This window comes from Cyanistes caeruleus, chromosome 12 (genome assembly GCF_971803275.1).
Source record: "Cyanistes caeruleus chromosome 12, bCyaCae1.hap1.1, whole genome shotgun sequence".
Classification (NCBI taxonomy): Eukaryota; Metazoa; Chordata; class Aves; order Passeriformes; family Paridae; genus Cyanistes; species Cyanistes caeruleus.
Genome location: NC_141712.1, coordinates 15212602 through 15223101, shown reverse-complemented (window position 1 = coordinate 15223101; position 10500 = coordinate 15212602). Strand labels below are relative to the sequence as shown.

The 10500-nt window shown below is 51.6% G+C and overlaps 1 protein-coding gene across 1 annotated transcript; it reads right to left on the bottom strand.

Annotated features, from left to right (window-relative positions):
• Positions 1–746: 746 nt before the first annotated feature.
• LOC111934503 (uncharacterized) lies at positions 747–8194 on the bottom strand. Its single transcript, XM_023934601.2, has 3 exons — positions 7596–8194; positions 5003–5123; positions 747–4379 (listed from the first exon to the last, which is right to left on the bottom strand). Exons 1-3 carry the CDS (start codon positions 7663–7665, stop codon positions 3290–3292), a joined length of 1281 nt encoding a protein of 426 aa, XP_023790369.2. The 5' UTR covers positions 7666–8194; the 3' UTR covers positions 747–3289.
• Between the last annotated feature and the right edge of the window lie 2306 nt (positions 8195–10500).

The following is a 10500-nucleotide window of genomic DNA, read 5'->3' as shown; positions in this document are numbered from 1 at the left end:
CAGGCCTGGCTTGTTTGCACTGCCGCCTTCCTCGCCTGCCCTGTCCTCAGCAGAGAGGAGAAATGAAATTGAAAAAAAAAAGAGTGCTTTCGTTTCCTTCGAGTTTTGTTATCCCCCAAATGTCCTTCCTGGCCTGGTGACTCAGCTGCAGGAAATTTTCATTGACTTCCGCATGTGCCTAGAAAGGCTGAGAGATGCTTGGGATGAGAGCTCCTGAAACTTAGGGAAGATGTTCATCCCTGACCCTCTTGCTCCTGCCAGCTCCCCACTCCAGGCAAACCCCTGAGAACTGACTCTTTCACTGAGTTGCTCTTCCCACCTCTCCAGCACCAGAGAGTAGCACACGAGGGCGGCCCAAGCCCTGGCTGGGGTGGGAGAGGTCCCATCTCAGCCTCTGCCCTCCTGCCCCCTCACAGAACAGACTTGGAGTGTAAGGTTTGCTGTCTCTGAGCTGCTGTTTGCCCTTAACTTTGCTTAAACAATGCAAAACCCCAGCTGTTTGTTTTCCCTATTTCCTTAGTAAGATGGGAAACACAAATCCCTGTGAGGAAATAGATTTCTTGTAAATATCTGCAAGATCAAAACCCTTAAAGGAGGTGGAGCAATAGCCTGGCCACACCCAGCTGTGCCAGCTTTGCCATCTCTTGGTGATGCTGGGATGCTTTCCACAGTGCTCAATCATAGGTGTCCATCTCTGCAGGGACCAGGCTTGGTAACCCAGCCCAAGGCTCAATCCCTTGAGGATGAAAGTTTTAACATAAGGACTTTATTACTTCTACTTTTATAAAAATGTACAGCTCATACCTCATGCACACAATATACAAATGAACTGGAGCTTGTAACAGTCACTGTGCTCTACAGCAAGTGGTATTTTAACCCCCAGAAATGGGTGACACCCACGGGCTCCATCCTCCCTCCCTCCCAGAGTGCCCACTGCAGAGAGAGGAGCAGCAGTGTCCCCCTGTCCTGGTTTCACCTGTCCCCTGGGAGGGTGCCAGCACCCTGCCCACAAACAGCCGAGGCACAGGAGAGGGGAGCAGGGAAAGCACAGGGACAGGGCCAGCCTGGAGAAGCAGCTCCTGATGAGTTCTGGTGGGATCACAGCAGCTGGGAAGAGGGTGGGAGCTGGTGGTGGAGCTGAAAGCAGTGTCCTTCAAAGCCTGGTGGGACTCCAAGTGATCTGACTGGTGCACATCCATCTCCCAGCACTGCTCCAAGACAAGCACTTCACCTGCAGCAGACAGCTGTCCACCCCGTTTGCTGAAGGGCCTGGACAGTGACCCAGCTCCCATGCACAAGCCATCCAAGACCAGCAACAAAATAGACAAGGCACAGTGTTTTCCAGCGCTGCCAAAAAGGTCTCGGCTCCGAGCAGCTCAGATAGGACATTACATACATTCAAAAAGCTATAAAACTTTTTTACAAAAATAACATTTCTAGTTTTTCATATAAAAATAATGCCACAGTACACCGCCTCACGAGTTCCAGCTGTGCACAAGTGGGGTGCAAGGGGAGGTGGCACTGGCAGAGCCAGATTTACCCTCTAGGAAAATCAACCTCAGCCAGAGTTCCACAGCTGAGCTGCTGCTCAAGGAAGGATTTCACTCCAAGTTAATCATTGCAATTAATCTGATTGCATCCTGTACTTGCAAAGGCCGAGATGAATCTCTCAAGTCAGCGAAATGCAGAAGGGATGTGTGATGGCAGAAAGCAAACAGTTGTAGTCTGTCCTCTCCCCCTGCAGGGCTGGATGGATGCCCTGGAGGTGCATTCTGAGCACTGACAGATCTTACAGGCAGCATTCCTCGAGCTCTGCTTTACAGCTGGCCCATCGTTTCTGATGATCTTGCTTATTATGTTTTTCCTTTCATTTTCTGCATGCATATTTGTACTGAGGGGTCTGATCCACTGAGGCTGGTTAGGATCAGACCCTTTATTTGTATTTACTTACAAAGCATCATATCATGAAGACCTTTGCACACCCCAGCAGAATTCATCCTGGAGTCAAAGTTTAATAAGGGCTTTCAGGACTTGACCACAGATAAAACATAAGACTTATGTACAGCAATGTCAGGATGTGTAAAAATCAAAATCAATTTGGGATTAAAAAAAGCCTGGTTCTGTTACAATACTTTCATAGCCTGGTGATCAGTGCTACTCAAAATGGAAAAACTAAAATGTGGCTGAAGTATAGGACCAGGAGCAAGCATTTCGTGCTTTTCTTTTTTTTGTGGATCAGCAAATGTGCTTATTTCTAGAGAGAAAATGGGATCAAAAGGATGTTATGTCTGCTGTGGTAGAGTAATTCCTGCATAACTACATTCAGAATTGCCTTTAGTTCCACATTTCCTGGGTTTTGTGCTTGCAGAGAACAGCAAAAATGTTCCAATGATAACACAGGAATAGCAGAATTATTGGGTGACTTCTTGTTTTCTCCCATTTGCAAAGATTCATCAGCATTATCCTGCTCTGCTGCTGGATGCAGCAGGACACAAGGTGCATCAGCTGGCAGAAGGGGTTTATTGCATTGATTTGCCAAGAATCAGCTCTTAGAATTCATCTGCAAGAAGAAATACCCATAGCTGCTAAAAGGAAGGGCCTGATTTCAAGGAGGAGAAAGACTGTGGGTTGCCAGCTTCTCTGAATATAAGATCTGTAGCACTGACCTTCAGTCCCCTGATCAGACGCAGTGTTGGTCAATTATTCCTGAAAAGCTGGGCCATCCCTCATGTCTCCAGCAAAAGAAAATGATGAGGGTAAATTCTATCAGCCCAAGGAGAGCCAGCACCCAGCTGGCCACCAGCTTCAGTCTTGGTCTGACAGAGCAGAGACCTGAAGTGCAAAGAAAGAAGCAGCAGAGAATTTAAGTGCAAATATTGTGGGTTTGGTGTTAAGATTGCTCAAGCTGGCTGAGCCCAAGTCCAGCAGTGTGGGTGGGTGAGTGACTTCTTGCCTGGGCCATGATGAACCACAGAAAAATTCCCAACAGTGACTTGGAAAATCACCTGGCAAAGAGCCACCAACAGCAATAGGACAGCCACAGCCTTTGTTCATGACGGTGCCAGTAGAAAAGAAGTGTCTCCCTTATTTCCAAAACACTGTGATTGGTCAATGATGAAGATCTATTGTTGGGCATTCTGCTCTACAAAAAAAAAAAAAAAAAAAATCAGTTTTCTCTGTGATTTTTATTCCCAGGCTTTCTTCCTACTGGTCATCAGTTCAGCATGAAGAGCTTTTCTGCAGCAACACACATACAGTTGAGGCCAGAAATGCCCATGCCATGAAGCATTCATATTACTTCCATTGGATAGGCATTGTCTTGATGTCCTGCCTGCTGGTAGAGCAAGCCCTGTACCATTTCTCTTGACGTTTCTTCTGGTTTGACTCCAAATTTCAGATACACCCATACAAGAGCAACACTGATAACCATCAGTCCACACACCACAGAAACTGGGATGACAAAGTGCATTTGAGACTTTGACAAGAAGCTGGGCAGATTTTTTGGCCTGACTGTGATCATCTGCACTCTGGCTTGGCCTGAGAATGCCCGGTGAGTAAAAACTGTGTCTGAAGGCTCTTGCTTCCCTACAGGCAATGAATGATCAAATGCTGTGGTACCAAACACATCTGCAGAGGGACCAACAACCCTGTTGGTATGGACAGAAGCAGCTTTGCCTGTGGCAGTGGTGGAGCTTAAAGTAGAAACTGAAATAGTCTGTGGTGCTGTCTCTGTGATTGTTGTGGCCTTCATGCTGTCCCAGATGGAGGGGAGATCTGACCTCGAACTGCTGGAAGCAGTGTCTGGTGTGTTGGCTCTGGCACTTGTAGGGTCCAGGGATCCATTTGTAGGAAGTACAGGTTGGCTTGATCCTCTAGCAGCAGCCCTCAGGTCTGAAGTTGAGTTAGGAGAAGCTGTGCCTTGAACAGTGGGGTGTGGGGTGGGCTGGCTGGAGCCCACACCTGCTGCAACAGCTGATGAAGATGCAGGAGAATTTGAGGACACTCTCTTTGCTTCGGGAGCGACCTCAGAGTGCACAGCCTCTTCCTGTGCCACGGGGGTGGATCCTGCAGGGAGCTGGGTGGGGTCCTGCCTGCCCAGTGGGGACTTGCTGGACACCTCTGTGCTGGCAGCAGGAGCATGTATTCTCTCCCTAAGGGTTGTTCCAGCCCCTTGGAAGAAACTAGGTGGAGCAGTGGCTTGAGGTGGAGCCACTTTTGGAAGACCAACTTGTCTCTCAAGACTACCAGGCTCTTCTGCTGAGGTGACATCATGAGGTGGCATCACTGTGGCGTTTTTCCCATCCAGTTTGTCTCTGAGCTTCTGCACCCAGCCTTCCTTTGAATCTGCACAAATCTCCTTGTCCTTCAGAGTAATAAATCTGAAAATAGAAAGGGATCACTTACTGAATAAAGGAAACCCTGGTTCAGGTGATCAGAGCTATGGGGAAGTTGTATAAATAGCAAACACCAAGTGTTGTCTGGATGATTCATTTCAGGAAGGGCAGGTGCCTCTGATATCTGACTGAATGAGTAGCAGCGTGAGAGTGTTTTCCCCTAAGAAGTTTTTCACTTTCAAAAGCATTGTCCTGCATGGACACAGCATTTCTCACTTGCACTCAGGGCAGGAAGCTCCAGCAGCAGCTGCCCCAGGGCACACATGCATGAAGGCAAAACCCTCTGATTTACTGGGTGATGTGAGACTTTGCGAGGTCAACCCAGCAGCTTCACTTTGGAGCCACCCCGTGGGCTGCAATAAAATGGTGCATCAACTTCAGCATAAGAAGGAAACAACAATTGTCCCAGAGAAAAGAAATGGAGCTTTTCTCCTTTCCAGACAAGCTCACAAGTCTGAATCTGTCTTCAGACAAAATATCTGCTTTCAGAGAAACACGTGAGCTGTCCCCCTGTGTTGTTTCTCTGTCCTGTCCTGCTAAGTACGTCCCTCAGTCCCTTTTCCCATCCATTTAACCCTGATCCCACTTGGAAGTGGGGCAGCACTTACATGATGGCTTGTTTTTTGCAGCTGGGTTCGGTCAAGCGGTATCTGCTGATCTGCTTCTCCGCTAACTCCTTTGTGAAAACTCTGCACTCTAGGGAACACCTCCGAGACGCTTTGGGTTGCGCTGAAATAAAAAAGTCACCTCATAAAGCATTGGCTTTTTATCAGGGCCTCTCAAATCCAGCACTGTTTCTTGTCCCCCTTCTCCGGGGAAGAGTCCAAAGCTTGCCACAAAAGTTTCCAATCCCTGTTGAACTGAGATGAAGACAGATCCTGATGAAGACAAAGCCGGATTTGCTTGTAGCATCTACAATGCTACTACAATGCATCTACATGCAGTATCTTATAAGAAACCCAGAAAACTGTGGGGAAAAAAGCACTGTGAAAATTGTGGGCTTCTGGGACAGTGTTTCAGCTTGTCCTGTAGGATGTGCAAACCCCTGGACCTGCAGGTCCTTTCCCCTTTGGGTAGCAGGAGGACAGGTCTAAAGACCTGCTGCAACCCTCACCTGAGGGCTCTTGGTGCAGGACATGCAGACCAGTGGGCAGGGTGCTCTGCTCTCTCCTTATCAGTCCCATCTCTTCCTCCTGTAAGACTTTCCCTCCAGGAGAGCATCCTGCCTCTCTGCTTGCTGGTACAGGGTCTCTGAACACCACCAGGGCTCAGAGAAAGGGTGCAGAGAAAGAACCTTTTGGTGATTAATGCTTCACTCCCACAGGGATCTCAGCAGCCCAGCTTCCCAAACACATCTTTTTGACCTCCACCAGAAAATACGGTTTTCAGTTCACAAAGTGTAAAAATACCCCCCCTCCTTGACCCCTTCAAGGGGCAAGGCCGGTCACACCTCTGGGGACCACTCATGCCTGCATCTACCTCCAGCCTCCCACAACAGGCACTTGCACAACACATCCTGCCAACTTGTTCCTGACATCCCTGGGGACAAGACTTACAAAAACAAGCTCTGATTTATCTGGGGCCCCTGAGAAGAAAGGAACTGGAATCTGGTTTCAATCAGGCTTACAAAATGTTGCCTCTGATTCCCAAGTGAATGTGGTGAATTTTATGCCATTCAGTTAGAAATGATCCGGGTACCAGCTACAAGAATGAGCACCAATACAGGAGCACTCTGAATCATTTGAATAATTTACTGGGGAAAACTCTGGCTGCAAAGAAATCCCAAGCAAACACTCCTGTGGCCCCTCTACAGAAGCCCATTTCCACCTCCAGGTCAAGTCAAGTTAAAGCAAAATTCTTTTCATACAATAATGTTTTCTGTGGCACTTTAGGGTCAAAAATTCTCTGCTCAGGGGCAGCTGACTTGCCAATTAACTCTCATTAGCCAGAGGATATTCTGCTGGTGTCCTCCACTTTCAAGAGCACAATTCAACAAAACAGGCACAGTGACAAGGGGGTCACACTGTCCCAGTGGGTAGCCAGGGACATGTGTGGTGGGGAGCATCCCTGACTGCTCCCAAAGGCCCTGCTCCTTTGAGAACCCTGAACTGATTTTACACTTATTGGCACTAATGCAAATGGTTTCCATTTGGCTGGACTCCTGGTATGTTTTCCCCAGGGTGGAGGAGCTCGGAAAGCACTTTCCAAGGACAGAGGGGTGACACAGGGAGCACGGAGCCCTCCTCCTGGGACACACAACCCCACTTCTCTGAGCTGCATCTGAGTCTTTGCCAAAGAGTTTCTCCACCCAGAACCATTGTTCTTAGGAGCCATTGGCACCTGCTTTTCAGCACAGTTCCTCAAGAGACCCAGGGCACTCCACCTTTTAGCAGAGCCAGCCCTATTTCCTCGTTGTGGGGGAAATGGATGCTTGGCCATGGGTGAGCAGAGTCAGGCAGTGCCAGGCTGGCAGCAGGTTCTCCAGGGCAGGATAAGCTGGAGAACGTGCCCAGAGGTGTGCGGAGGGAGGGCTCCATCGCCAGCCGTGCTGTCCTCACTCCTCCCGTCTGGGGGCAGCAGGACACGGATCTCAGGGGCCCTTTGCCCCTCGCCCTTCCCATGGTGGGAATGGACCCCCCCCGGCTCCGGGCAAGGTCCAGCCTTGCCTGCGGTGCTGGGAGCGTGTTCCAGCCCCGCCGTGCTGCAGGGCTGCCCCGGGCAGCGATCTGTGCCCCGGGCACACACAGCGAGCCCAGCCCGCTCGCAGGGGTCCATGCAGGGAACCGAGAGCGTTTCCCACTCGGACACACGCACACCCTGCCGGGGACAAAGCCCCTGCCCCACAGTGCTGGCAGCACCGGGACAGGTGCAGTCTCCTCAGACACCCACCCTTGGCCAGGCTGCAGTCTTCCTGCCACGTCCCCAGGGACGTGAAAAAAAAGGGGGACAAGAAGTACATGGTGCTTTTTCCCTAACGCAGGTTATCACTGTCCCCATCTGCCCTCAGGCGTGACAAAAGCCACGGCGGGGCTGCTCGGATGTCCCTGCTGCCAGGACTGCGGCCATTGGCATCCCTCCCCCCGCCTCCCAGAGCCAGCCTGATCCTGCTGTGGCATCTCCTGCATCTCCTGCATCCCCACAGCCCGGCGCTCCTTCCCCGCTGCCCGGCCCCACGACATCCCCTCCCGAGCCGCGGCTCACCTCCAGCCAGGGTGGCCAGGCACAGGGCCCACAGCAGCGGCAGCCGCACGGGGACACGGGCAGCCTTCATGTTCCCGTGGCCGGCACAAGGAAGGGCAGGCAGGGAGGGATTACCGGCAGTATTCCCCACTCCCGGCTGCTTGCGGCGTCCTCCGGAGCAACACAGATGCTGCCGCTCATTCCAGGATGATGCAGCTCCGGGCCAGAGCTGGAGTTGTCCCTGGGCTCCGTCACACGTGTCCAGGGTGACGGCAGGAGGCGGAGGGAAGGGAGGGACGGCGGGGGAATCTGCTGTGGAGCGGGATGGCTCCTGGAATTCCCCAGGTGTACGGACACCAGCTTTCCCTAACACGGGCGCAGCAGCCCCAGACTACTTGGCAAATTATTCCGGCAGGGACTTTCAGTGGTCGGCTGCTCCCTCCTCCTCTCCCACCGATGTTTCTCTTAGCCTGCGCCAAGGCAGCACCGTCCTTAGGCTTGTAAAGCTCCCCCCACCTCCTGCTACAGCTCCCCGCTGCTCAGTAAGCTCATTAATTACCCAAAATGCCAAAGCAGTTATTCCTTTCATTTTTGGCAGCCATCTTATAACAGCAGTCATTAGGCCAAAATAGACAGAATTTGCTGATCAGGATTCTGAGTTCATCAGCTACCCTTGGATCTCAGGCCAGGCTGCCTCTAAGGAGCATCACCAAAGAGAGGGATGAGCAGGGACCCAGTGACTCTGCAGGCAGCTCCTGTGCCCTGGCCGTGCTGCCTGCAGTGTGTGCTCGCTATGACAGCCTGATTTTCCATATGCACGGGGGCTCTGACATCGGGGTCTTGCTGATGCTGAGAGCAGGAGACCCCCAGCCCTGCAAGCGCCAGGCTGTCTCGGGGCTTTCCAGCAGCAGCCCCAAGCCAGGTCAGGAGCGGACATACCAACACTGCAGTCACATCCTGCACCCTTACTTTCTCTTTCTTCTCAGACAGAACAATCTTCCCCTGCCAGCTCCCTCCAATGAAAGATGAAGATAAACTCAGAGATCTTTTTTGCCAAAGTTTTCTTAAGGCTGGTGGAAATCCGGCATCTCTGTGTTGTGGGAAATTCCAGTGGTTCCAATTTTAATTTTCCAAAGAGAAAACCCCCAACTTTCTATATAAAGCATTTGGTGAAAATCCCAGCCTGCAACTTCAGCTTTTGTTTATACTGTATTAGAAGAAAAAGCCCATTTCAAGGAAATAAAAATTAGGGCTTGACATAGTCTGTTTGATCCAGCAAGAACAGAACATGCTGAGTCTGTTGGGATGTTTTCTGAGCCTTCCCCAAGCAGTGTTTTCTCAGGCTCCACACAGAGCCTTTCCTTGTTGCAAGAAATGTCACTGCCTGAAGCCATGGGGCACCTTGGCTGCTGGAAGTGATGGCACAGCCCACACATGCTCACATGTCCCCTGAAGAAACAGGTTCTGCTTCTTCTGCAAAGGGTTTGCTGCCAGAGACAGGTACAACAGGGAAAGGGCTCTGACATCCAGGTAAGTGGGAGGGGGAGTGCTTTGTTTGCCAAAGGCCTGACTTGCCACAGGCGTTGTTGTTTTAAGGCACAAGCTACGCTCTGGCAGATAATGCAGCTGCTGTTCCACTGCAGGTCAGGCTGGAGGTGTTTTACCTGGCAGAGGACTCCTCTAGGTCACTTTTGGACATCTCCATTTGCTCCCTGTGAGCTCCAAATCCAGCTGTGAGCTAACAGGACTAGAGAGTAGGAGAGGAACTTTGGACAAGGGCATGGAATGACAGGACAAGGCAAGATGGCTTCAAACTGACAGAAAGCAGGGTTAGATTAGGTATTTGGAATAAATTCTTCCCTGTGAGGGCGGCAAGGCCCTGGCTGTGGCTGGCCAACCTGGTCTAGTGGAAGGTGTCCCTGCCCATGGCAGGGGGTATTGGACTAGATGGCATTTAGAGATCCCTTCCAACCCAAACTGTTCTGTGATTCCCTGATCTGTGGACAGGAGGTCTCTTGCCACTGGCCTGCAGGGAGGAGAGATGAGAGTGGCAGCAACAGTGGTCAGGAGGGCAAGACAGAAGTCTTCATGTGCCATAGGAGACCATGGCTGCTGTTGGAGCTGCTGCCAGGCTCTCCCTTGGCACAGGAGTGTCTGTGCTGTGTTTTGTCCCAGGGTGATAAAGGGGGCTCTCCCCTCCTTTGATTCCTGGAAAAGGATTCTTCTGGAGCCCCTGTGGATCGGACAGAAGATGGGGATTAGCAAAGTGCCATGGCTCTGCTATTTCACCTCTGCCAGAGCCTGAGGCCAGGCTAGTGCCTGCTGCCTTGGCTGTGGGAGGGGATAAGGCATGAGCCTGTTTGCAGCAGCTCTGCTTACTCCCCCTGTTCCTCCCTCCCATGTCAGCAGGAGCAGTCAGTGCCTGTGCAAGGCATTCTCGTGTCTTCCTGGCAGGAACAGCCAGGTCCTGGCCCCAGCCCTTTGCCTGGGGTGCTGTGAGTCCCCAAGTACCACAGAGCCAGCCCCCTGGCCCCATCCCATGGCATGCACAGGCCAGCACCATCAGCACCTCTCCACATCCCCTCTTCCCACTTCTCCCTCCAGCGTGTCTGCACACGCTGACAGTCTCGAAGGAAGGAGCTTACCAGAAGCAGCTCTGTTCTCAGAAAGGCTCACCTCTTCCCGTCTCCTCTGGGCAGGAGATGTCTGAGAGCCTTCCAGCAAAGGCTCTGGGAACTGTTTGACATGAGTTTTTCATTAAACCATGATGGTGGGTGAAGGAGAGATCCCCAAACTTCTCTCCAGTGGAGCCATGGGGCTGATCCCCAGCAGTGTCTCCATGAGGGCTGGTGGCACCTGTGGGCCAGCCCCAAAAACAAGGGGGGCTGCCACCTGCAGTGCTATGAGCTGACAGCTGTGGCTGTGC